Source organism: Dermacentor andersoni, chromosome 2, assembly GCF_023375885.2.
Source record: "Dermacentor andersoni chromosome 2, qqDerAnde1_hic_scaffold, whole genome shotgun sequence".
Taxonomy (NCBI): domain Eukaryota; kingdom Metazoa; phylum Arthropoda; class Arachnida; order Ixodida; family Ixodidae; genus Dermacentor; species Dermacentor andersoni.
In genome coordinates, this window is record NC_092815.1 from 90,591,286 (window position 1) to 90,619,124 (window position 27,839).

The 27,839-nt window shown below is 48.8% G+C and overlaps 1 protein-coding gene across 1 annotated transcript in view; it reads right to left on the reverse strand.

Moving 5' to 3' along the window:
- The window catches only part of LOC126541978 (phosrestin-2-like), a 375,838-nt gene that overhangs the window by 54,177 nt on the left and 293,822 nt on the right, over nucleotides 1-27,839 (reverse strand). The window contains exons 3-5 of the mRNA XM_072286138.1: nucleotides 12,329-12,389; nucleotides 10,995-11,214; nucleotides 9,775-9,871 (exon numbers count right to left, since the gene is read on the reverse strand). Of these exons, the coding sequence (XP_072142239.1) occupies nucleotides 9,775-9,871; nucleotides 10,995-11,214; nucleotides 12,329-12,389 (378 nt within the window). The remainder of the gene's footprint in view (nucleotides 1-9,774; nucleotides 9,872-10,994; nucleotides 11,215-12,328; nucleotides 12,390-27,839) is intronic.

Sequence of the window (27,839 nt, forward strand, 5' to 3'; positions counted from 1 at the left end):
CTTCTTTTCTCCCATTCCCTGCTCTTCCTCGTCTTCTTCTTTTCTTGTTCGTTCGCTGCCTTCTTGTTTAGGTTTTTACTAGGTTGCTACCAAGTCTGCGGTCCGTTAACCTTAATGACTGTAGAAATCACACGCTAATACCAAGGTACAAAACGTAAGGCATTCTAATGGTGCGTCTTGATGAAGGTTATGGCACAATGATCTTTTAATGTCACTCTGTGCCACGTTCCCCCGACCCACCCCCTACACCAATCCCCTTTGAGTTGTAATTTGTGACCCTGTGGTACGTTAAAAAAGCAAGCTACTTGGCTCATATTAACGTTTTGTGCTGTCCACTGTATACGTGCAAGCGCACACTATAGTATCATTTAAGAGCTGCGCAAGTACAGAACTTAGATTACGCGGATGTTATTCTCCCTTAAGAGTCGCTTACCTTTAAAATAAAGATATACTAGTAATAACTCCATGCGATTAAAAATTACATTTATTTGACGAACACATAGCTTAAAAAGATGCGTTACTAATGTGCGTGCATTCAACACGGTGGCTTTTCGGTGTACGCTTACTTACCAACCCATTTTTGCAATTTCACTTATTCGCTGAAACTTCAGAATTCATCCAATTACAGCTCCATAGGCAGCCAACGTTTTATATCTACGTCGATTATAACAAGCGCAGTCTCCGCATGTCATGCACTGGACACCCTCTCTCACACTTCGTATAGGGCAACCTCGGCCTTGCATATTTTGATTCTTCATAAGTTACGGCACGCATCAACTAATACTGGTTCTGATGTGTTTTCTTTTTCTCTCTCTCGCGGTTCTGAATATGTCGTATCAAGGAAGGACGAACACGTAAGGAAGTTAATTTCGTTAACATGCATATATATCTCATGCCGGCACTCCCTCTTTTATGACTTCGCGTCTCGCCGACGAAATCGGATTACTGGCCGTAAAACTAGATTTGCGTGTCAGTCTTTTGCGAGGAGCAAGAACACTGCGAAGCGCAGCCGTATTCATCTCTCTTCGGGCATGCGCGTATGTTTGCCTCTTCCCTTGAACGTGCCGTGCGCAAGACATCCTCTCGGTCTCGCTAATACCCGGCCACTCGGACTAAGACAAAGCGTTGTAAAACAAACCGCTGTTTGCGGAAGTCCGAGAGACTTGATCCTCGAAGGCAATCGCAGGGAGGAACGAAGGAAGGGCGAGATGCGGATTGACCGGGAACGGAGAAGACCGCGTTCGCCTTGCCCTCCGGAAGGAGAGAGAGAGAGAGAGCAAAATAAAGGAAATGGCGAAGGCAAAAGTAATTAGCTCCCGCAAAGCGCCGCCAGTGACGCTGTGACGCGCTGGCCGACAAACACGCGAGGAACACACACTCTGTTTATGCGGCAGCTGAGCTAATGGATTCGCCAAGGCCGCGACGAAACTGGCGTCCGGCCGGCCGTGCCCCTCTGGTTATAGAGCACGCAAGCGGCGGAGCCGAAGCTGATAGCACGAGTATACATAACGCGCACGTATCTCGCGCCAGTGCCCCTGATCTTCGTTGTGCTCGCCGGCTTGAAATGGTGTCTGAAAGTCTTCCTTGTTCATCTTAATCCATTCGCTCGCGCGTGGCCGCTTCGAGCGACGCGTCCCTTTTTGCTATTATTTTTTGTTTATTTTTTCGCGACAAGAGAGAGCGCGGGATAAGCGAACCCCATCGGCAACGTAGCAAGGGCCTAGCAGAGGATTTAAGCTCGGCGATATTCGTAATGGGCGCATATGTGAGGAGAACAGAGAACGACCATAATCTTAGTTAAGCTGAAGAGATGCGACACGGGTCTTGCGTAAGGGAGAAGTAAAGAAAATATATGTAAGGAAACAAAAGAACACACGATGAATGTAGAAGAATGATGATATCAGTAATAATAAAGGAAAGTTGACTCGCCATCCGGTCCCGGCCCTGCGAAAGAGGATGTCCAGCGAAGCTGTAGCAAAACCACCACAACTGCTGAGGGGGGTGCGCAGTGCTTTATTGATGGTTCGGATACTTGTTTTGAGCTTGTTCTTTATTGAAACGTATGCTGTTCTGTGTGTTGTATGGGTGATTTCAATGAATGTATGCACTGTTCGCTTCACTTTGCTGAGCGCTTGTAGCCTCTGCATTATGAGGGGGATGAGCCATTGCAGTTTAGTTTGCTTAGGGTCACTGCTGATGATGATAATTTTTCTTCACAGACGGGAACGAAAAATCCTGACCACCGAGGGGCTAACACCTTCGCTGTAAAATAAATGTTTTTGCAAGACGATGACGTACACGTCTACCATTCACTAATACATATAGAGTAAAATCATCGTGATGTTAATACACTTCTGAGATTCAGAGTTACACGATGGGTGCAGGAGAAGGGAAGCGCAGTCGAGGATGACAGAAAGATAGGTGGGCTGATGAAATGAGGAAATTTGAAGGCGCAAGTTGTAATCGGTTGGCGCAGGCTGGGGGTAATGGACATCGAGATCGCAGGGAGGGGCCTTCGTCTTGCAGTGGGCATAAATAGACTGATGGTGGTGGTGGTGGTGGTGATTATTATTATTATTATTATTATTATTATTATTATTATTATTATTATTATTATTATTATTATTATTATTATTATTATTATTATTATTCAAGATCCCTGCTGTGCCGTGCAATGTTTGTAGGATGAAACAGTTCCATAATATCATTAAATATATCACGAAGACATCGAGTACCTAGATTTACGAGGCTAAAAACCTCATAACTGCAGATCCTTGATCAGAAATGATTGATTTGGTGTCAGCTCCCAAAGCAACAAAGGCTATTTAAGAGATGCCGCATGCGAACGTTCCGAATTGGGATAATTTTGACGACTTAGGGTTCTTAGGCACGCACCGAGAGCTCAGTATGAGAGCGCTTTTGCATTCCTTCGTCATCGGAATTCGGCCGCGTCAACCAGGGACTGAATCCGCGACCACGTGCTGAGCATCGCGAAACTATAATAGCCGCCGAGTCACCGCTGAAGCGGTACTGATAGTGCCAGATTCCTTACGTACTCTGCAATAAATATCGATCGTCACTCGGCGGACCGCGGAGCATACTCAAACAGCGCATTCACCGCCGAGAAAACAATATCTAAGGCAAATAGGCTAAATTAAACCGAACTCCCCAACCGCGCTGTCACAGTCTCTTTGTAATGGGGTGAGTGGAGCCTCCCAGATGCAATATCGGGCAGATTCTTCTGCTGTGACACTCGTGTTATTTTCACCCTCTTTCAAGGCTAACACGAAACTATACGAAAGATGGGAAAAAGAAAAGAAAAGAAGGAATCGTGCCCAGAGGCACCTCGCGACAGCGGAGGCGACGACATACCGGTTTGATGAAAGATGCAGGCTATCGGAAAACACGGCCTCTCTTCGTATACGCAGCCTGCAGCGCGGAATTTGGCCTCAATGATCCACGTGCCGCGTCAACGGCAACTATGTACCAGCACAGCCAATAACGAAGCCCCGGATGTTTGCTTAGCTACTTCATGTTTTTTTTCTCTTTTATTTTTCTTGAACAGCAGCGGCTCCTACGACGGCGTCCAATAGGGTACTGTCGCTCATTTGGAGAAAATATTGCGTTCACCGAATTGCGCCGCACGATGCCTGTGTGTGTGTATATATAAGCGAGCAACCTCTGGCGAGCACGCACATGTCGAAAAACGTGAAAGAACGGTCGCGGAACTACGCAGCTCGGTGCATCGTATGTGGTGCCGGCGTACGCCTTACTCGCACTTCAGTTAATTTTCGACGTAGCGCTACATAGTAAGAAGATTCCCGGTGCGCATTATGACAGCTTCCTAATTGTGTAAAAAAATCACGAAAACAAAAACGCAGTAACTATACGCCGACTAACGACGTCTTCACGTGTACAGAGCTTTAAGAATAAAGAAAAGTATACAAGGTAAATTGGGCATACCATAGCTAAGGTGTGAATTACTAAAGCACACATTATCAAAAAAAAATCTTACAACAGGAAAAAAGAAAATATATATATATACAAATCCGAGATTACGAGTGATGTAAAATAAGTAGCGACATAATATTGTAAACATCGTCCGTACATAATATTTTTTCTATATACATGACGCCGAAGAATAATAATAATTAGAAGAAAGCATCAGATCACTTACGTTAACACGGCAAGACCGGGACGGAAGCACAACTGCATTTTTCAATGCGATCGCACTTATGAGCACGTGTCTCCGATTTGTTGCGAACAGATTTGTTGCATTGAAAAACAAGCAGTAAAGTTCCAGTGAATGACGATCGCGGAACGATGATTTAGGCCATCATAAACTCTATACAAAGATTTTGAACATTAGGACGACAAAAATTTAACGTGACATTCTTCTTTTTCAAAATTGTTACTGCGCAGTGAAATTATATGACGCAGTTCTGTAATCACTCACTTGGAGAACACACTAAGCGCCTAAATTTGCCATATTACACATGACTTTAAGGTATACGTGCATTTTTCGTTAGTAAATGTTTGAAAACCTGGGGAAACTGAACCACATAAATCAGGAAAATTGAGAGGACAGATTTTTTATACACATCATACGAAGTCAACCACGAAGAAGCCAAGAAAATCAAGATGAAATTACTTGTTTTCTTCCGTTGCTTCCAATTTCTGTTATCATTTAACATGGTTGGCACAGCTCAGGTCAGTGATGCATGTAAAATGCAATGAAAGTTGTTTACTTTGACTTCAGCTCACTCCGAGTAGCGGTATTGAAGGCATCGATGTATATTTTGCTGCGGAGCTACACAAAATTGTGGTATTTTTGTTTATTTACGGAATATTTTCACGTAGCAGTGACGTCGAAGAACCAGACAGTGGCATGAAAACGAATTCTTTGTTGGGCGAACTTGTGCCCAGAAATGCGAGTGACACTGAAGCACGACGATAGCCCGAGCCCACTCGTTGGTCGTCGAATTGCGAACTATACGGGTCGAGTGCTTCGGCTGTTTATACACGACTATATACGTGCATCCTAGCGTCATACGCAGGGGGCCACGTGCGTTTCGATATGTACCTACACCACTATTCGCGTCGCGCACGCTACAGACAAGGTTCCTTCGCTACAGCGTCGCCTACAACATTGGAGAGAAGTTCTAATAGATGCATTGCGCGCCTTGCGCTGAGCGATGAAGTTGTAACAGTTGTAAACGGGTCAGAAAACGCTCACCGAAACAAAAACAAATAATAAACAAGTATGCGTGTCAAAGCTTTTGAGTAATTTTAGCTAACCTTTAATACTTTTACCAGCCTAAATTACCGTATCGCGAGCGTCAGCCGCTACAATATAGGACCTCTCTTTCTTGTACTTATACCTACCCTACCTACATACGTATACTCTGCCGAGGAAAGCATATATCGCCTTGAAAATGACAAGTCCACTTGTCGAAACGTTGGCTCCCGCTTTCACCCCTTTCTCGTTTTGTTCATCGTCTTGAATTTTCATCTCCCTCCTTCCCCCTGTTTTCCCTGTTTTTCTTCTAAATACGAGGGACTTCCTTAGAATAAATCAGCGGTTGCGTGTCCACCGGTTGCGTATTCAATCCAGTGTTATTCACAGAACACTTAAAATACATTCTAGTAACCTCATTATACAGCGACAAGCCCCAACGTAAAAGCTGCCAGTGCAAATATTACTACGCAAATACAAAAGATTGCGAACCTGATGACTGATATAGTTATAATAAAAACAAACTTGAAAAGTACTGAGCAAGGAAATGACAAAATATGTGCAAAGAAATAAATATCACAAAAATGATAACGATCATGAAATGGCGTGAAGATAAAAAAGAAAGAAAATATTTTTGCAATACTTCAGTAGGCAACCGATGCAAAATGTCTGATTTTATGAATAGCATCTAAAGGACATGGCCGCGAGAATTAGTAAAAGAATACAGAGAGCAGTGAACAACAGGTATACACATGAAATGGGCAACATAAATGGAACGCGAAATATATACGCTTTACAGTTGATTAGTGATTACGTTGGCCGTCGATTCTAAAATGATTCCGGCAGTACTCATCTCCCGATTAATGTCGACATTAATGTGATTAACCTTGAAGAACTGTAGCGACACATCGCATTTCCAAATTCATAACTTCTGTGTAGCCGACGTCTTCAAATTTCTCCCCACGCGGTGGCTTAGTGGCTATGGTGTTGCGCTGCTAAGTATGAGGTCGCAGAGCCCGCATTTCAGTGGGGACGAAATGCGAAAGCACTCGTGTACTTAGATTTAGGTGCACGTCAAGGAACCGCAGGTGGTCAAAATTAATCCGGAGTCCCACACTACGGTATGCCTCATAATCAGTCGCGCTTTTGGCACGTAAGACCCTATAATTTAATTTAATTTAATTTAATTTAATTTAATTTAATTTAATTTAATTTAATTTAGCATTCCTCGCTCAATGGACGCTATGTTCTCATTCTGTTTACTTCACTTCTTTCTCCACAACCGGTTGTTTTTGATGCCGATTTCTTGACTTCTTGTCTCTTGTTCTGCGTGTATATCTCGGCATCTACCCACTGGCACATGCCCATTTTGGAGGGTTGGCCAAAAATATTCGCATACCTGGTGTCAACGGGTATGAGCCAATAACAGAGGGAAAACAAACATGCATATGCACACACCCAAGCTGTCTATTCGGGCAGATACTCAGTGGTACATCTTAGTGGCACATTGCCAGCGGTTCAAGTTGTCGTGAAAGAATTAAGATACGGACATACTGAAAAGATTGTTAAGTTCGTAAAGAACGCCAACACGTTAAAGTTTGGTGTATATTTCGAAGGTCGGGGTAAAATTTTCTACAAAGTATTGCACTTGGGCAAGAATCTGCGTTGTTGTTTCTCTCCTCACAAAACTGGAATGGTGGATCTGTGATCAGAATTCGACAGATTGAATTGCGACGGCCAGCAAGATATAGGAGAGAAAATGGCAGGCCATTTTCTCTCCTATACTTTGCTGTCTTGCAACCGGAAAGCGTTTCCGGCCAGAAAGACGTCGTCCACCAATTCACATAGCAACGCACCCGTGATTTCACCTGTTTGAGGCCCAGCGTTCTGGCAGACACAAATAGAAATCAATTTGGGAAACGACTCCGCCTACCTCCGTAAGTCATTTTCTTCCCGTTACCGAGGCGTTTTGCACGCCGGCTCTGATGCCATGTCGACATCTGTTTTGAACGATCAGCGAACGTAACTCAGTACGGCGAGATTTCGCAACAGCGTATACGTAATTTCTCTCTCTCTCTCTCTCCTTCCTTCATTATTTAATTTTCTTTCTTTTTTAATTCACCATCGCGCAGAAATAAAAAAATGCGGAAGGCGCGGAACACAGTAGGAAGGCCGAGTCGCGAAGAGGACAATGGGAATTAAATGTAAAAGATCACGGCCGGCACCGGCGTCTCACGATGACAAAAGGTCCCTGTTTTCTTTTATTTCTATTGAAGAAACGAATATTGTCGTTGACGTTGGGAAAATAATAGTGCAGCCGGCTTTGAAAGGCCCGGAACCTCTTCTCTCGCGTTTCAATCCATTTTTCTTCGACATTTAGGCACTGCACGTGCTCAGTTCTGCATTCGATGACAGAAATCCTTATTGGCAGGTTTTCTGGAGCGGAAGAGCAAAGTGCAATCACAAGCTAGTCGGCGAAGCGAAATAAGAAGAAGCATGCGATTGATTTTCATCCGCCCATTCAGCGTGTGCTTCGTGGGTGATCCACGGAAGTGTGCTTATTCTTGCGTAACTATACGCTGTATGCTTTTAGCCTGGAGGCTTGTACGCTAAGTAGGACACAAACCTTAACCAGACTAGATTTTATGGAGTGTGCGTCTTAGTGTGCTGTGTTTATGTTTGTGTGTGTGCGTGCTTGCGTGTGTGTGTGTGCCTGTCTGTCGGTTTGCACTGGGGTTTGTGCCCAGCTCGTCTATGTCACCCTTCATCATGGGAATATGCAGCTCCATTGCAATTTTGTAGGTCCAGGGGAACACGTTTTCACAGGCGAGTATTTTTTAGGGAAAGAGATGTAACGGCAGCGTCGGCAAACGACCTAGAGCTTTAGACCACGATTAGAGGGAAGTGTGGCGTTGCAGTCGTGGAAGTCACTGCTGATTTTTAGGTGATTTGACAGGGCTTCTTTCAGAAAACATAACTGAACTACCTTCGCTACTCATTATGGTTGAGCTTTGCTGCGTGCGCCAGTCGGAAAGCGTTTCTTTTGAGCATGGTGAGAGTGACGCTCACAATTTATTCCGTTAGATAATTTTTAGCGCAGAATCTTGACGCCTTCGAGTATGCATCTCCCTAGTTCCAACAGACATCTGGACAGTAAGACTGACAACGCGTGATTAGGTACTTTAGATACTTTAAAATGTTCTTGTTACTTTTTTGATGTGCTCAGAACAGTATGAAGGTATAGATTAGAAGCTAAATGAAAATTTTAATTTCCATCACAAGCTTGCAATGACAGCTAGATTACGTTGAAAGAAGTAATCAGTGGTTTCAACCTAAAAGGGCGAGGTTTAGACAAAGCCATGAATAAATAAATAAATAAATAAATAAATAAATACCCATAATTCTTACGCATTGATTTGGTGGATGAAGTTCTGTCTCTGTCAAAGCCTGCAGACGCATAACCACCGCCAGATTTTCTTCTAGCATTCTTATTACGTGAGTTTATGGCGAAAGGTATTTCGGTTCATTTTAAATGTCACTATGCGGTGCTCACTCCTCTTAGGACTCGGAACAACTCTCATCGTTACTTCGATGTGGGCGGACGAGAATCGTTCTTAATTACGAGCCAGTTGCATGTTCCTAAGTTCAGGTATACGAGAACTTCTGAACACGCAGTCTATAACGTGACGCTTGCGGTTGAAAGGATACACCCCAAATGCTGTCGTGGATGGCGCTGGCTAACACTCCCAGGGCTACCCATGTGCACATACACAAATACCCGAGGAAATTGACGTGATCAAAGCCGTCGCGGTATTCCTTAAAGGGGTACTGACATGATATTTTCGACTGTTCAGTTTCTTGTTGTTAATTGAAGGTCTTATAAATCTCTAAACTATAGAAAAAGTGACAAGTCTCAGAGCGCCGTAATTAGTTTAACATAACACCTCTTTTACAGTTAGTTTCGGTTTCGCTTCCCAGGAGGACACTGTGTCGTGACGTCACGACACAGTACGTGGTCGCGTGGGAGCGACGTTCTGACACTCGATTCGGCTCGCTTGGTCGCCTCGTGTGCTCTACTCGTTGTGAACGACGATGTGACCAAGCCGTCTTTGGCACTTTCCCTATTTTTCGTGCATTTCAGTTAAAATGAACACCTAAAAAAAATTCCCACACGCTTTTCCCGACCTCATCATCTGTTTTCTCGGTATGGTTGTAACTAACAAAAATATCGTACGCCTCGGTTCCCTTTGTTCTTCTCGCTCATTCCTGGATATTCGTATTCGCGTCTCGTTCGCCAACTGTGGCACGTCGAAAGCTCTGTCGGCGGCACTTCTGCGCCTGCCCTTCGCTGCTCGCGTATCTTGGAAACCCATTTTCGTCGGACGCTTCTGCTCTGATTGACTCATCTGTGCACGCTTGCCGCGAAGCACGCAGTCCGTCAACGGGTTGTTTTCGCTGCTAGTCACGACAATATGCAGCATCCAGCACTGGATACGTAACTCCGCGATTTGCGCTCCCGGTAAGCGCGCGGCGCTCACCTCGAAACGAAAAGGCACGGCCGCTTCGCCCAGGGCGTCCATCAACCTTCGGTGCACAGGTCCCAGCTGCATGGCATACAGGGCACGGCCGGGGGATCTGCAAAATGGGAGTGGCGGCGGTACGCGGACGTGAGTGAACTGTCGACGATTCCCACAGGCCCATCGCTGTGCTTGCCGAAAGTGCGCGATAATGGGAAGGGCAGGGGAGTGCTGGCTCCCGCCCTTTTACCCAGGTCTTCGGAATGACTGTCATTGGAGACACTTTGGCGGGACGGCGCAGCGGTGGGCAAGTAAGCGTTGCACCCCGCTCGTCCAATCCACGAAGCACTTGTGACACCCTTGGCTCGCGTGCATGGGGTAACGAAGTGCGGGAGGTTAGTAGGAAAGGGGGAGCAGCGTCTCGAAGCAACAGCAAACTGCGGAGATATGCGCGCGCCCATGAAGGCTGACGACATTGCCAGAGAGGATAATGAAACGCGCTCATTCTGATCTATTTGTCTTCTTTAATGGTTTTGCTATGTGGTTACTGAGCTCGTGAGGGAGACAGTGTACTGGACTCGCAGCCATCTACATGCACTGCACACCTTGCAGGCGTTGTAGTTAAAAGATAAACATCGGCGAATCGAAGAGAATGACAAACTTGACCGGTTGTCTGGGAGGAAGCGAAATTTATAGCAACCTCTCCGCTGCGACAATTGTATTCGCGCTCCTACCGGTTTCTTATTAGGGAGTTCTAGTCACGCCCAATTTTCGCGCAGAAAAGAATTTGGTCATGCAGCAAGTCTTTCTGTGCAGCAAAATTAAGCAGGTGCATGGCAACGAATCACCGTGTTACCTTCTTTCTTGATAAGCTGTGAAATATGGTATGCGAGAGATGTTTAAAAATACAGCAATTATGGTGCGAGTACTGTCGAGCAATGCTGTATGTATCGTTCCTGGAAACGTCTTGCGGCCGCTTGTAGAGAGAAGCAATCGATCGCGCCGTCTTGTGGGCAAATAGCGAAAACTCAAATAGTTGGAGTCGGAAAGTCTTCGCAGAAGGATAAAGGCAACGAAAAGCCTACAAAGAACATCCAGTGGCCAAAGGACAATGCCAGTGTGTTGTCCTCTTTCACTGTTCTTTTGTCATCCTCTTTCAGCGTCCTATCGTGAGCCACCGATGTCAGCCGTATCGTTCCTATGCAGAACTGATGGAAGCACAGATGTAACGTAGTACGTACTTTGGCGGCTCTGTGGTGGAGGATCCGGTGGCGGCTTGCGGGGTGCGGGGCGAGCTGGGCTGCTCGTGGCAGAGCTGCGTGTGTCCCAGGTAGACCTCTCGGCAGAGCGTCATGCCCAGGATCTCGTCCTCCTCGCGGCCGTACCGGAACCGGCCCACCAGCGCCACCAGGAGCCGCTCGTTGGGCTGCAGCTGGTCGGCATCGAGCACTACCACGCCCTCTGCGAGACGCGAGAGGAAGCGCTCGGCGACCTGTACCCACTGGCCTAGATTAAAGTGACACTGAATACTAAGGATATTTTTTTAAGCCATGTTATTTTAAGTTACGCTTTTTTTTTTCAGTAGCAAAGAAAGGTTAACGTTAAACTGAGAGATGGCTTGTCAAGCCAGAAAAGGAACCAAGAGCGAAAGACTGCTGGCTGCGCCGCGTCGTACTTCGTTCCGTATTTTTCCGGTAACGGAATGAATTTTGACGGCGACTTCTCGGACCTAGTCAACTGCTTATGAATAACAAAGGGTTGCGTTGCGAATTGTAAGAACTTTTCCGGCGCTAAATATGGTCTATAGGAGAAAACACTTTGAGGCTCGCGGTGTCACACTGATACACCACGCACCGGTTACGGCGCATTTGTGGCAGGGACATCTCTTTTCGTTGGTAATCTGCATTTACCGGCCAAATGAATGTAATTCCGTTTCTGAAGCATGCACGTCTAAACAGATCTCTACATACGCCGCGGTGGCCAAGTGGCGTTGCGCTGCTGAGCACGAGGTCGCCGGTTCGTTTCCCGACCAAGGTGGCCACATTCTGATGAGGGCGAAATGCAAGAAAGCTCGTGTACAGTGCTTTGGGCGCACGTTAAATGCATACCAATACATATTATGTCCACCGCTGCTATTATATCAATCGGAAGTAACTATAAAATAAAGAGAGAGAAATTAAGGTCACTGTTCTGAGTACGCTGAGGAGAGAACACTGCCGTAGACATTTTCGCTCCGAGCCTTCTATATGCTTGTTATATGAGACTCGTCTCTGTAAGACCCCTCGCTCCCTTTGACAAACACTCGCACGCACATACGCTCGCACATTGAAAAAAAAAAGTTGAGGGAAATGAGTATACGACTTTTTAAAGTGTAATCTTCATAAAAACGAACATTTTCACTTTCTTTCGCGGTAACTTCTGTAGAGGTTGCTTCTCATAAACGTTAGTTCCTGTGCCTTGTACAGGAAGCCATGGAGCATGTATGCACCCAGTGCACAGTAGAAGGAGCTTTCACCGCAGCATCTTTCATCTGCAGTGCGTTGGGAAAATTTAAACAAATGACACCAGAACTCACCTACTGGCTCCGTGCAAGTTCCCAGGTCACAGAATTCCCGTTTCTCCATGTATAAGGTAACCTGCGAGAGACCGAAGAGGTGTAGAAACGTTAGCAACATATTGCCTAAAGTTTTAGCGATTTCGATTTAGTGGCGGCAAACGGCCACCCAGAAAAAGACAGCAACATTTTCTTCGCAAAGCCATTCCTATTACAGGCAAAATACTACTTGCGAATCTTCCTTGAATAACCCGCTCCTAAATTCAGCGTTAGACTAATGGGTTTTCGATCACAGCCTTTGAAGCGCGCATAATGTTCAAGCTTTGTTTTCACCATGCTTGAAAACACATTGAATATATTCGTAGCGCTTATCTAAACGGGGAAATATTAAAGTAAGAACAAAAGAGTGAAAGCTGTTGGAGCTTCTGCCTGGTTTTAGGCGCAGCAATTACGTTTGCTCAGCCTCCTCTAGCCCAATAACAAACAACACGCCAGAAAAGGAAACGTGAAGGCGTCAAGAAGTGAAGTTAAGGAAAGTGAATTCGGTTTGCTAACTACGAGGAGAACCGGATGAGGAAAGGAAAACAGCAACGTATAATTCGCGTAGGACAGAGTTTGCCGTGCTGCAAAAGTCGGTCTAACGTGCGTATTTGTCTTGGACAAACTGAAGCAGAATGTGCCCTTTTATATATGAATAGCAACATATGTTTTCAGTCATGATTCAACTATTTTGACAGCGACGCTCGGTTAGTGGCTTACATGATAATAAGGATATGATGTATAAGAACATGTACATATTAAGTAACAATCATGCGAGGAAACAGATTATGAAGCATTGGAAATCATAGGTGCAAATAATTGTTACGTTTGCTTGAAGTGCGCTGACACAAACTATATATATGAGAATTAAAGTGGGCTAAATATAACTTGCAGCAGATGGAAATCAGACCAACATCTTCTGCATTGCGCGTGAAGGTGCCTTACAAAGTGTATTAACGCGGAGACCATATTTCCAGTCCACTTTTGGGGTATTTGCGTATGTGTACGAAATAGTGCACACAACAAAAATGAGAATAGAGCAGATAAGGCTGTTCTGTTTTCAAATGTACCACGCTGATACTCGGCAGAGTATTCTATGTCGGGTGCAAATAAAACAGCAATCCACCACATGAGAGAACGAGTGCCATCTGGCGCAGTATTGGACGGCCTCCGAGATAATGTGTAGCGCTCGCGTTCCTCCTCTCGGACGCCATGCCTGTGCAAAAGCGAACCCGTGAGCCTCAAGATGTTACTTTCAGTTCTAAGTATTGAGTGCTTTTCTTATCCAATTTACGAGCGCGTTTGGGGTGGGAATCGACAAACCAGCGTCGTACTGGATCCAAAGAAGATCAATTACGAGTCGTTGTTGTTGTTGTTGTTGTCCTATGTGGCCGTGGCACATACCCACAGTGGGGGATTGGCCAAGAATCGGGCGGTTTAATTAGGTTCCTAAAAATAATAATGAAACAAGGGAGTTAACAATTTGGGCGTGTGAGCTTAAAAGTAAACGTTTTATGTCTGGAGAAAAAAAAAATAGATAATCAGATGAAAACCGGGTATAAGAAAATAATAATAATAATTACAATAACAATTAATAATAGATAAGAAATAAAAGAAAGCTATGGTAGGGAGGGAGAACGATCAATCTAACATGGAAAACGATTGGTTTCAATTAGGTAATTTTGGATCGCCAAGCAAACATTTCTGTGGCTGAACCCAACAATGGAGGCTCCAAAAGATAGGATCACAGGCTAGGATAGGATAAAGTTAGACCAATAGAGCGAAGCGGCATTTCAAGTAGTCGTTTTCTTAGAATAGAAAACCGTCTGCAAGACAACAAGAAATGGTCGATTGTCTCCGCTTCGCCACAGAATGAGCATAATGGTGAGGGGACCAGACCAGACCTGTGGAGGTAGAAGTTCAATGCAGGTATACGGCAGCGCAGCTTCGTGATGGACACTTCAATTTTCCGTGTTCGGCAAAAATCTCTGTTCCAAGGGTGTAGGAGATGTCCGTAATCCTCAGAGTTAGTAATTGCGGAGCCTGATACGGACTGTATAATGATACTCCTGCGAAATCTAGCTGCAGTAACGTAAGCAGTCAAAGGGCAGCAAGGAAGAATCGGGCCACTTATCGATGCCTTGGCTAGAGAGTCTTGTTGGGGTCTCGGTGCTGACGCCCGTTATTGCCAATGGGTCGCAAGCCCCAAGGGTAGCGTTGGCCTGGCGGCCTGGGGCACTGGAAGCATCTGAAGGTCCCGGCAAAGCAAGAGAAGACTGGTAACAGAACAACTTGTTTATTCTAACATAGCAAAAGAGCGGCCGGTCAGTTCGACCGAAGTGGAGAGACGGGAGAGCACGTAACTCAACAGTACAAATCGGAGCCTCTCTCCTGGCGTCCGGGGGCAGCTGCTCTTATACTCTCGGCGTCGCGGTCCAAAAGGGAAGGTCACGGGATGAAGGTCACGGGATGAAGGTCACGGGACGGCGGAGCATGAGCCCACGACGGCGCGCACGGTCGAGCCGAGAGACCTGCTGAACCGAGTGTAGTGACGCATCGCCAACCCTCACTTGGGGAGCTCCGCTCCCCGGCTGCCGCGCTTTGACAAGCGTGGGCACACACACACACACGCACACACGAAGACACGTGGCACTGAAACACGCCTGGACACGCTTGGCGGGTAGGCGTTGCGGCGGCGTTGAACGGGCCAAAATGTCCGCCGCTTTGAACAAAGCCCCGGCGTCCGTTGCATCCGCGCCGGCATTACCGCGCGTTGTAGGCGAAACGTAACAGACCGCCCCGCCGGGGGAAGGAGATCCCGATGGTCAGGGGACTGCATCCGCTGTCCGGAGGGATGTCGCTCGATGATGCTCATAACCGTAGTCGGGCGTCCTTTGGCGTTTCTTGAGCGCAGCGCACAGAGAAGGCCTCGTTCTCACGTTCAGGTGCACACAGGACACTGCAAAGTGACTTCGGGAGAGTTGACATTTTTGTTCTCGTTTCCGGCAAGCGTTAGAACTACGCCGAAAGTCAACCGCTCAGTCAGCAAGCACGGCACAACCCTCACTAAGCCCTGCCAGGCTCTTTCCCCTTTTATACTGCTGCCTAGTTCCTTACAGTAGTTTAGCAGCACTCAGAACGCGTCCACAAATCGGAAAATTGCACTAGAAAGCACATCATCACTTTGAAACACTATACAAAAGCAATAAGTTAAAAAAAATCCTGCCTCAGGAAGAAAAACATCAGTAACAAGCAATTTTGAGGCTGATTCCCACGTTAGGGGCTTCGACTTAAGCCATCGGCGTTACCGTTGAGACTCCCCTTTTTGTAACGCACCTCAAAGGAATATTGTTGCAAAGCGAGGCTCCAGCGCAGGAGGCGGCCATTTTTGGGAGAGATGGTCTGCAGCCATTGGAGAGGGCAGTGATCCGTTTCAATGATAAACCTCGAGCCGGCTAGGTAACATGACAATTTCTGAACGGCCCACACAATACACGCACACTCTTTCTCGGTGGCGCTATACGCCTGCTCACGACTCGTCAGCTTACGACTAGCATACAGGACGGGGTGTTCTACTTCTCCATTTTCCCGTTGGCACAGTACAACGCCCATGCCTCGCTCACTAGCATCATACTGAACAACGAACCCTTTTGTGTAGTCGGGCGATCGTAGCACAGGCTGGCTTGTTAGGGCGCTCTTTAGGGCGCTAAAAGCTCTTTCCTTCGTCTCATCCCAGACGACTGTCTGCGGCTCTGTCTTTCTTAGAGCATCCGTCAAGGGAGCCGCGATATCAGAGTACCTGGGGATGTACCTCTGATAGTAGCCGGCGACACCTAAGAACGACCGAATATCGGTCTTCGTGCGCGGTTGCGGGAAGTCTCGCACAGCGGCCACCTTTATTTCAGAGGGGCGGCGACGACCCCGACCAATCACGTGTCCGAGGTAGACAACCTCGGCCTGTGCTAACTGGCACTTGGGAGCCTTGACTGTCAAGCCCGCATCGCGCAGGCGGGTTAGCACTGCCCGCAAGTGCGCCATATGCTCAGGCCAGGATGCGGAGAATATCGCTACGTCGTCTAGATACGGTAAAGCGAATTCTTGCTGTCCCCGCAACACTTTATCCATGAGGCTTGAAAAGCAGTATGGCGCGTTCTTCAAACCAAAACTCAAAACTTTAGGACGGAATGTCCCCATTGGTGAAATGAACGCCGCATACCTACTAGCCTCTTCTGTAAGTGGAACCTGCCAATAACCCCTGACAAGATCTAGGGTGGAAATAAACTGAGCGCTACTCACTCTCTCAAGGCGCTCCTCGATGTTAGGGATCGGATAAATTTGATCCTTAGTGATGGAATTAAGCCTGCGGTAGTCGACGCAAGGACGAGGTTCCTTGCCCGGTACCTCAACTAAAATCAAAGGGGAGGTATAATCACTCTCACCCGCTTCAATAACACCGAGCTGTAGCATTTTCTTTACCTCAGCCTCCATAATATCGCTCTGGCGGGGTGACACCCGGTACGCCTTGGATCGTACTGGCTCTGGGGAGGTAAGTTCTATGTCATGAGTAAGGACAGAAGTCCTACCAGGCCTCTCAGAGAACAGACCTTGAAACTCTTGTAAGAGCTGGTGTAGTTCGGTTTTCTGCTCAGGCGACAGCGATGCTTTACTTATTAAGTCACTAATGACTTGATCGGCGTCTTTCCTGTTCGTCACTGAGCCTAGTCCCGGAAGCTCGACCGGAAGCTCTTCGGGCACGTTTACCATCATGCACACCACTGCTTCCCGTTGCTTATAGGGTTTGAGCAGATTACAGTGGTAAACTTGCTGTGCTTTCCGCTTTCCTGGCAGACTCACCACGTAGTTAACGTCCGACAGTTTTTGAACAATCCGTGCTGGGCCCTCCCACTGCACGTCGAGTTTGTTCTTTAGCGATGTGCGCAATATCATGACCTCATCGCCCACCTCAAAACGACGGGCCCTGGCTGTCCGATCATAATAAACCTTGGCCCTCTGCTGGGCCTCTGCCATTGCTTCACCTGACAACTCCTGTGCCCTTCTTAAGCGTTCGAGGAGCTTAAGCACGTACTCTACCACGACTGGGTCGTCGCCCCTGCCTTCCCATGATTCTCGAAGCATGCGAAGCGGAGATCGCAGCGAGCGACCGTACACCAGCTCAGCTGGCGAAAACCCCGTAGCCGCATGCGGCGCGGTCCTTAATGCAAACATCACTCCAGGCAGACACAGCTCCCAGTCAGTTTGATGTTCAAAACACAATGCTCTCAACACGCGCTTCATGACGGAGTGGAGCTTCTCAACGGAATTCGACTGGGGGTGGTGCACTGAGCTGTGTAACAGCCTTACCCCGCACCTTTCGAGAAAGGCTGTCGTCAAAGCGCTAGTAAACACTGTGCCCTGATCTGACTGGATTTCTGCAGGAAAACCAACTCGCGCAAATATGGACAGTAGTGCACTGACTATCTCAACTGAGCTGAGTTCTTTAAGCGGCACTGCTTCAGGGAACTTTGTCGCTGGGCAGATCACAGTCAAAATGTGTCGGTACCCCGTGGCTGTTACCGGCAGAGGTCCCACTGTATCAATAACGAGCCGTCTAAAAGGCTCCGTAATGATAGGTACCAACTTCAACGGCGCCCTCGATTTGTCCCCTGGCTTGCCCACCCGCTGACAGGTGTCGCATGTCTTCACAAAGTGGTCTGCGTCCCGAAAACACCCTGGCCAATAGTACTCCTGCAAGAGACGGTCCTTAGTTTTCTTAACTCCTAGGTGTCCGGACCACGAACCCCCATGCGACAAGCGCAACAGATCCTGACGATAGCATTGAGGCACGATCAGCTGATCGAACTCCACTCCCCTGCGGTCTAGATACTTCCGGTACAGGACCCCACCTCTTTCCACAAAGCGAGCATTTTTCTTGGCGATACCTTCCTTGATAATGCAGCGTATGTTTTCTAGGCTGCCATCCTTCTTTTGCTCGGCTATCAAAGCCGACCGGCTGACTTTTAGCAACCTGTTAAGTCCGTCTGACGTAGGCGCGATGAGCAAATCTGGAGACAGCTCTTCTAACTTTCCCGTGTCGGGAATTTCCTCTCCAGTATCTGGTGCCTTTAACGCTACAGGCTCAATTTTATCCCGTTCGGGCGTGCTCTGAATACCAGCTTGCTGCGCCTCTGACCCTTTCTCATCATTCAACAACGTCGGCCCCGCAACTACCGCCTTTGCAGCGAGCTCCCGAACCTTCGATCTGGTTAAGGCCTGAACGCTAGCCTCACCAAACAAAAGCCCCTTCTCGCGCAGGAGGTGATCGGACCTGTTCGAAAATAGGTACGGGTACTGGGGGGGCAGCATAGATGACACTGCGGCCTCCGTCTCAAGTGCTCCGAAAGGTCCTTCAATAAGCACTTTTGCTACCGGCAGACACACGCTATGAGCTTCCACTGCTTGCTTGATCCATGCGCACTCGCCCGTGAACATTTCGGGTTCTACGTAAGAGGGGTGAACTACATCCATTGTAGCTGCGGAATCGCGAAGCACTCGGCACTCTTTCCCGTTCACGAGGAGGTCTCGCATGTAAGGCTCGAGAAGCTTCATGTTCTCGTCAGTGCTGCATAAAGACAAAAACACGACTTTTGTTTTTGTTTCTGGACACTGCGCCGAAAAGTGACCCGGCTTCTGGCACGTATAACAAACGCGCGCTTGCCTCGTCTCGAACCGCTTTCTGCGTTCGGCTTCGGTTGCCGCCGTCTCCGTACGTTCGGTCGGACTGCCTTCACTCGCATCCGCACTACGTGTATCCCCCTTTGCTCTCATGGGTGTGAACTTCGGCCTCTCAAACTTGGAGCCAAATTCACCCTTTTGACCGTCCTTAGCTCCGCGAGCCCGACGCGTCACAAACTCCTCGGCTAACTCAGCGGCTCTAGCCACCGTACTAACGTCTGGCCTATCCAAGACCCAGTACCGCACGTTCTCAGGTAACCGACTATAAAACTGTTCTAGCCCGAAACACTGCAGAACTTTCTCGTGGTCACCAAACGCTTTCTCTTCTTTGAGCCACTCCTGCATGTTTGACATAAGCCTGTACGCAAACTCTGTATATGACTCACTTCTGCCTTTCTCATTTTCCCGAAACTTCCGACGGAACGCCTCCGCTGACAGCCTGTACTTTTTTAGCAGACTCGATTTCACTTTGTCGAAATCCTCTGCCTCCTCTCTCTCCAAGCGAGCGACTACGTCGGCCGCCTCGCCGGGTAGCAAAGTGAGCAAGGGCTGTGGCCACGTTTCCCGAGAGAACCCCTGCTTCTCGCACGTTCGCTCAAAGTTAACCAGGAACAAACCAATGTCCTCTCCAAGCTTAAACGGCCGCATCAGGTCAGTCATTTTGAACAATACTCGTTCTCCTGCACCGTGTGCCTGACTTCCATTACGAGCGCGTTCCATCTCTAACTCGAGACGCTTCATTTCCAAAGCGTGTTGACGGTCGCGCTCTTCTTTTTCTTTCTCTTTTTGTTCTTTAAGTTCACGCTCATCTTTCTCTTTCTGTTCTTTAAGTTCACGCTCCCTCTCCTCAATGGTCTCAAGGCATTCCGACAGCTCGTCATCCTCAGCTTCTAACTCAAGAATAGCCCTTAGCAGTTCTGGTTTTCTGAGTTTGTCTGAGACATCCAGACCCAACTCTCTTGCAAGCTCCAGCAATTTCGGTTTGCGCAACGACTTCAAATCCATGGCTGCTCTGAATGCTGCTTTCTCTACTGCCTACTATTGTCTTGCCACAAACTAACCCGGTAGCAACGACAACCACAATTACCAGCTCTGTTTCTAACACTAACAAAAGCCTGGCAAAACTCAGAAGAAGAAAGTCCCGCACTCACCAAACCTTGCAGCCAAGACTTCAGCGCAGTCGTTCCGCTGCAGGCAACCAGTCATCACACAGGGCTCGTTGCACTGCTCCCGGATGGTCGTTGTGCTGCTCAGCATACAGTCAACCGCATCTCTTCGCTGCTGGCCTCCGTTGTCGCGATCTCACCGCTGGCAATCAGTTGTAGTAATCGCACCGCTGGCACGAGTTGTTGGGGTCTCGGTGCTGACGCCCGTTATTGCCAATGGGTCGCAAGCCCCAAGGGTAGTGTTAGAATCGCACCGCTGGCACGAGTTGATGGGGTCTCGGTGCTGACGCCCGTTATTGCCAATGGGTCGCAAGCCCCAAGGGTAGCGTTGGCCTGGCGGCCTGGGGCACTGGAAGCATCCGAAGGTCCCGGCAAAGCATGAGAAGACTGGTAACAGAACAACTTGTTTATTCTAACATAGCAAAAGAGCGGCCGGTCAGGTCGACCGAAGTGGAGAGACGGGAGAGCACGTCACTCAACAGTACAAATCGGAGCCTCTCTCCTGGCGTCCGGGGGCAGCTGCTCTTATACCCTCGGCGTCGCGGTCCAAAAGAGAAGGTCACGGGATGAAGGTCACGGGATGAAGGTCACGGGACGGCGGAGCATGAGCCCACGACGGAGCGCACGGTCGAGCCGAGAGACCTGCTGAACCGAGTGCAGTGACGCATCGCCAACCCCCCCCCACACGACGGCGCGAACGGTTGAGCCGAGAGACCTCCAGGCTCCTCATTCGGGGAACTCCGCTCCCCGGCTGCCGCGCTTTGACAAGCGAGGGCACACACACACGCACACACGAAGACACGTGGCACTGAAACACGCCTGGACACGCTTGGCGGGTAGGCGTTGCGGCGGCGTCGGACGGGCCAAAATGTCCGCCGCTTTGAACAAAGCCCCGGCGTCCGTTGCATCCGCGCCGGCATTACCGCGCGTTGTAGGCGAAACGTAACAGACCGCCCCGCCGGGGGAAGGAGATCCCGATGGTCAGGGGACTGCATCCGCTGTCCGGAGGGATGTCGCTCGATGATGCTCATAACCGAAGTTGGGCGTCCTTGGGCGTTTCTTGAGCGCAGCGCACAGAGAAGGCCTCGTTCTCACGTTCAGGTGCACACAGGACACTGCAAAGTGACTTCGGGAGAGTTGACATTTTTGTTCTCGTTTCCGGCAAGCGTTAGAACCACGCCAAAAATCAACCGCTCAGTCAGCAAGCACGGCACAACCCTCACTAAGCCCTGCCAGGCTCTTTCCCCTTTTTTACTGCTGCCTAGTTCCTTACAGTAGTTTAGCAGCACTCAGAACGCGTCCACAAATCGGAAAATTGCACTAGAAAGCACATCATCACTTTGAAACACTACACAAAAGCAATAAGTTAAAAAAAATCCTGCCTCAGGAAGAAAAACATCAGTAACAAGCAATTTTGAGGCTGATTCCCACGTTAGGGGCTTCGACTTAAGCCATCGGCGTTACCGTTGAGACTCCCCTTTTTGTAACGCACCTCAAAGGAATATTGTTGCAAAGCGAGGCTCCAGCGCAGGAGGCGGCCATTTTTGGGAGAGATGGTCTGCAGCCATTGGAGAGGGCAGTGATCCGTTTCAATGATAAACCTCGAGCCGGCTAGGTAACATGGCAATTTCTGAACGGCCCACACGATACACGCACACTCTTTCTCGGTGGCGCTATACGCCTGCTCACGACTCGTCAGCTTACGACTAGCATACAGGACGGGGTGTTCTACTTCTCCATTTTCCCGTTGGCACAGTACAACGCCCATGCCTCGCTCACTAGCATCATACTGAACAACGAACCCTTTTGTGTAGTCGGGCGATCGTAGCACAGGCTGGCTTGTTAGGGCGCTCTTTAGGGCGCTAAAAGCTCTTTCCTTCGTCTCATCCCAGACGACTGTCTGCGGCTCTGTCTTTCTTAGAGCATCCGTCAAGGGAGCCGCGATATCAGAGTACCTGGGGATGTACCTCTGATAGTAGCCGGCGACACCTAAGAACGACCGAATATCGGTCTTCGTGCGCGGTTGCGGGAAGTCTCGCACAGCGGCCACCTTTATTTCAGAGGGGCGGCGACGACCCCGACCAATCACGTGTCCGAGGTAGACAACCTCGGCCTGTGCTAACTGGCACTTGGGAGCCTTGACTGTCAAGCCCGCATCGCGCAGGCGGGTTAGCACTGCCCGCAAGTGCGCCATATGCTCAGGCCAGGATGCGGAGAATATCGCTACGTCGTCTAGATACGGTAAAGCGAATTCTTGCTGTCCCCGCAACACTTTATCCATGAGGCTTGAAAAGCAGTATGGCGCGTTCTTCAAACCAAAACTCAAAACTTTAGGACGGAATGTCCCCATTGGTGAAATGAACGCCGCATACCTACTAGCCTCTTCTGTAAGTGGAACCTGCCAATAACCCCTGACAAGATCTAGGGTGGAAATAAACTGAGCGCTACTCACTCTCTCAAGGCGCTCCTCGATGTTAGGGATCGGATAAATTTGATCCTTAGTGATGGAATTAAGCCTGCGGTAGTCGACGCAAGGACGAGGTTCCTTGCCCGGTACCTCAACTAAAATCAAAGGGGAGGTATAATCACTCTCACCCGCTTCAATAACACCGAGCTGTAGCATTTTCTTTACCTCAGCCTCCATAATATCGCTCTGGCGGGGTGACACCCGGTACGCCTTGGATCGTACTGGCTCTGGGGAGGTAAGTTCTATGTCATGAGTAAGGACAGAAGTCCTACCAGGCCTCTCAGAGAACAGACCTTGAAACTCTTGTAAGAGCTGGTGTAGTTCGGTTTTCTGCTCAGGCGACAGCGATGCTTTACTTATTAAGTCACTAATGACTTGATCGGTGTCTTTCCTGTTCGTCACTGAGCCTAGTCCCGGAAGCTCGACCGGAAGCTCTTCGGGCACGTATAACACACGCGCGCTTGCCTCGTCTCGAACCGCTTTCTCATGGGCGTGAACTTCGGCCTCTCAAACTTAGAGCCAAATTCACCCTTTTGACCGTCCTTAGCTCCGCGAGCCCGACGCGTCACAAACTCCTCGGCTAACTCAGCGGCTCTAGCCACCGTACTAACGTCTGGCCTATCCAAGACCCAGTACCGCACGTTCTCAGGTAACCGACTATAAAACTGTTCTAGCCCGAAACACTGCAGAACTTTCTCATGGTCACCAAACGCTTTCTCTTCTTTGAGCCACTCCTGCATGTTTGACATAAGCCTGTACGCAAACTCTGTATATGACTCACTTCTGCCTTTCTCGTTTTCCCGAAACTTCCGACGGAACGCCTCCGCTGACAGCCGGTACTTTTTTAGCAGACTCGATTTCACTTTGTCGAAATCCTCTGCCTCCTCTCTCTCCAAGCGAGCGACTACGTCGGCCGCCTCGCCGGGTAGCAAAGTGAGCAAGCGCTGTGGCCACGTTTCCCGAGAGAACCCCTGCTTCTCGCACGTTCGCTCAAAGTTAACCAGGAACAAACCAATGTCCTCTCCAAGCTTAAACGGCCGCATCAGGTCAGTCATTTTGAACAATACTCGTTCTCCTGCACCGTGTGCTTGACTTCCATTACGAGCGCGTTCCATCTCTAACTCGAGACGCTTCATTTCCAAAGCGTGTTGACGGTCGCGCTCTTCTTTTTCTTTCTCTTTTTGTTCTTTAAGTTCGCGCTCATCTTTCTCTTTCTGTTCTTTACGTTCGCGCTCATCTTTCTCTTTCTGTTCTTTAAGTTCGCGCTCCTGTTTCTCTTTTTGCTCCTCCCTCTCCTCAATGGTCTCAAGGCATTCCGACAGCTCGTCATCCTCAGCTTCTAACTCAAGAATAGCCCTTAGCAGTTCTGGTTTTCTGAGTTTGTCTGAGACATCCAGACCCAACTCTCTCGCAAGCTCCAGCAATTTCGGTTTGCGCAACGACTTCAAATCCATGGCTGCTCTGAATGCTGCTTTCTCTACTGCCTACTATTGTCTTGCCGCAAACAACCCGGCAGCAACGACAACCACAATTACCAGCTCTGTTTCTAACACTAACAAAAGCCTGGCAAAACTCAGAAGAAGAAAGTCCCGCACTCACCAAACCTTGCAGCCAAGACTTCAGCGCAGTCGTTCCGCTGCAGGCAACCAGTCATCACACAGGGCTCGTTGCACTGCTCCCGGATGGTCGTTGTGCTGCTCAGCATACAGTCAACCGCATCTCTTCGCTGCTGGCCTCCGTTGTCGCGATCTCACCGCTGGCAACCAGATGTTGGAATCGCACCGCTGGCACGAGTTGATGGGGTCTCGGTGCTGACGCCCGTTATTGCCAATGGGTCGCAAGCCCCAAGGGTAGCGTTGGCCTGGCGGCCTGGGGCACTGGAAGCATCCGAAGGTCCCGGCAAAGCATGAGAAGACTGGTAACAGAACAACTTGTTTATTCTAACATAGCAAAAGAGCGGCCGGTCAGGTCGACCGAAGTGGAGAGACGGGAGAGCACGTCACTCAACAGTACAAATCGGAGCCTCTCTCCTGGCGTCCGGGGGCAGCTGCTCTTATACCCTCGGCGTCGCGGTCCAAAAGAGAAGGTCACGGGATGAAGGTCACGGGATGAAGGTCACGGGACGGCGGAGCATGAGCCCACGACGGAGCGCACGGTCGAGCCGAGAGACCTGCTGAACCGAGTGCAGTGACGCATCGCCAACCCCCCCCCACACGACGGCGCGAACGGTTGAGCCGAGAGACCTCCAGGCTCCTCATTCGGGGAACTCCGCTCCCCGGCTGCCGCGCTTTGACAAGCGAGGGCACACACACACACACGCACACACGAAGACACGTGGCACTGAAACACGCCTGGACACGCTTGGCGGGTAGGCGTTGCGGCGGCGTCGGACGGGCCAAAATGTCCGCCGCTTTGAACAAAGCCCCGGCGTCCGTTGCATCCGCGCCGGCATTACCGCGCGTTGTAGGCGAAACGTAACAGTAGCGTTGGCCTGGCGGCCTGGGGCACTGGAAGCATCTGAAGGTCCCGGCAAAGCAAGAGAAGACTGGTAACAGAACAACTTGTTTATTCTAACATAGCAAAAGAGCGGCCGGTCAGTTCGACCGAAGTGGAGAGACGGGAGAGCACGTCACTCAACAGTACAAATCGGAGCCTCTCTCCTGGCGTCCGGGGGCAGCTGCTCTTATACCCTCGGCGTCGCGGTCCAAAAGAGAAGGTCACGGGATGAAGGTCACGGGATGAAGGTCACGGGACGGCGGAGCATGAGCCCACGACGGAGCGCACGGTCGAGCCGAGAGACCTGCTGAACCGAGTGCAGTGACGCATCGCCAACCCCCCCCCACACGACGGCGCGAACGGTTGAGCCGAGAGACCTCCAGGCTCCTCATTCGGGGAACTCCGCTCCCCGGCTGCCGCGCTTTGACAAGCGAGGGCACACACACACACACGCACACACGAAGACACGTGGCACTGAAACACGCCTGGACACGCTTGGCGGGTAGGCGTTGCGGCGGCGTTGAACGGGCCAAAATGTCCGCCGCTTTGAACAAAGCCCCGGCGTCCGTTGCATCCGCGCCGGCATTACCGCGCGTTGTAGGCGAAACGTAACAGTCTGCAATTTCATTAATGATTAGTCCTTTATGGCCAGGCACCCAAATCAAACGCACGCTTCTCAAGTAACCAGGTACCAATGATTGAAATGTCCTCATCACGCGAGAATCACTAGAAGCAGTAAGGGATGAGCACAATGATAAAGAATCAGTGACTATCACGGCTGACGTAATTGATGGTCCTAATTTGCGTAATGCCAGCACCACGGCCATGAATTCAGCTAAAAAAATCGGTATGAAATCTGGCAGCCGAAGAGAAAATGTCCAATCGAGAATCAGGGAAAATATTCCTACACCTGACTTTTCTTCACATTGTGAAGCATCTGTAGCAATTACAACGTTTGTTTGAAGGTATTTCAGGTGATCTTGTAATATACCGTCGAGAATACGGTGTGGAAGTAATTTTGCATTATTAGGAAAGATGTCATCAAATTGAATATCCGTGGCAACAGCTCTGTCGGTAATAGGAAGTACATCGCATATGTGCACGCCCAAAGAGTCAAGTAATTGTTGCACGAATATAATTTGCGGTTTATGCAGTCGCGGCCAGATGACACCAAAAAACAACGCAGGTTGTGAAATAAAGATTATTTGGGTATGACGTAGTGGTGATTCGTAAATCTTTAAGAACGTCTGCACCGTCAAAAGCCGGAACCTGCACGAAAGTGGCGGAACGAAGACCATAGTAGAAGTCGGTAGGTTTTTCTTTCTCTTTCGAAGAGGGCAATATCCTTGTAGTACAGTAAAGAAAAGTAACTAATATTATATAAACGGTGTTCAGCCGCGCATCATACAGAAACTGCAGTACGCCGCCGTCATTCCCTTACCAAACGAAGAAGTGAACCAAAAGATTGCCTCCGGCCGGCTGCAGGTCGAATCCAATGTAGTCAATTTAGCGGGCAGCTGCAGCCGACAGGCCAACGGGCTTACCGAATCGACCTATAAAAATTTTCTTTCATTGTATTTGTTACAACGAGGAAATTAGATATGCAACCGATGTAAGCGCCCAACGACCAGCGAACAACGTACAAGTCCCATTGTGCCGTGCCGCCATTCGTGATGCAAGCCTATAACCAAAGCTGACCGGAAAGAGGGACAAAAATAAATGCGTCATCAATACGGCGTCTCAGTTACGTGTTTATTTCTGTCATACATGTCCCTCATGTGGATAATCGTTTGACTGAGCATAGGTAGTCCTCTACGAGTAGAAATATCTCGAACGGTGCGTCATGAGGATTAGTATCTGTTAGACAGTATTGTACCACGATGACTCAGGTGAACGTTTGTGTAGATATCATTTTCGGGACACTTCAAAAAATCGTAGTATACTTGTCGATAAAACTGTTTCGGTAACGTTGGAGTTAACCTGCCATAAATGCTTGAACAAAGGTAGGTTTGAAGATTTAGTATGTAGGAAACTAACGATTGCCAATCGTTAGTTTCGCAAGGGAACGGTTCGTAAATGCTAGTCGGCTTCTGAGGAGGAGCACTTTTGGGCAACTAGCCACTGTGCACGCGTATCACGGACAGGAAGTCTCAAAATAAATAAGACTTGGTTGAAGCGTATATGACAAGCATTCCCGAGCCACGGAACGCAGTTTCTCGGTATAATTAAAAAAGTATAGTCTACAATACCCATGAGACCCATGGTCGTGCATCATAGTCCATAACAATATTGACCTCTCATGGACACACAAGGCCACGACACCTTCAGCACAGTTAATTTGTGACTGCTGCTTAAGTCACCAGGATTGCTGCGCCCATAACGGTAGAGCTGCATGAACAGCTGTCTTTCGCGAACCCAACTTGATGCGCGGCTGCACGGAAGCCAAATAAAGCATTTGATGGCTGTGCCGGCTTAGGGATGGGGGATATAGCGGAGTTTTCCTTTTATAATATAGCAGTGAAAGTGGACAAGCGCATGCAGTGTCGTTGAGGCGTAAGAGGCGCTTCCAACAGCAGGACGGTTAATTTTCAAGAGAAAAACAATTTCAAATGGTAATCCGCTAATGACAACT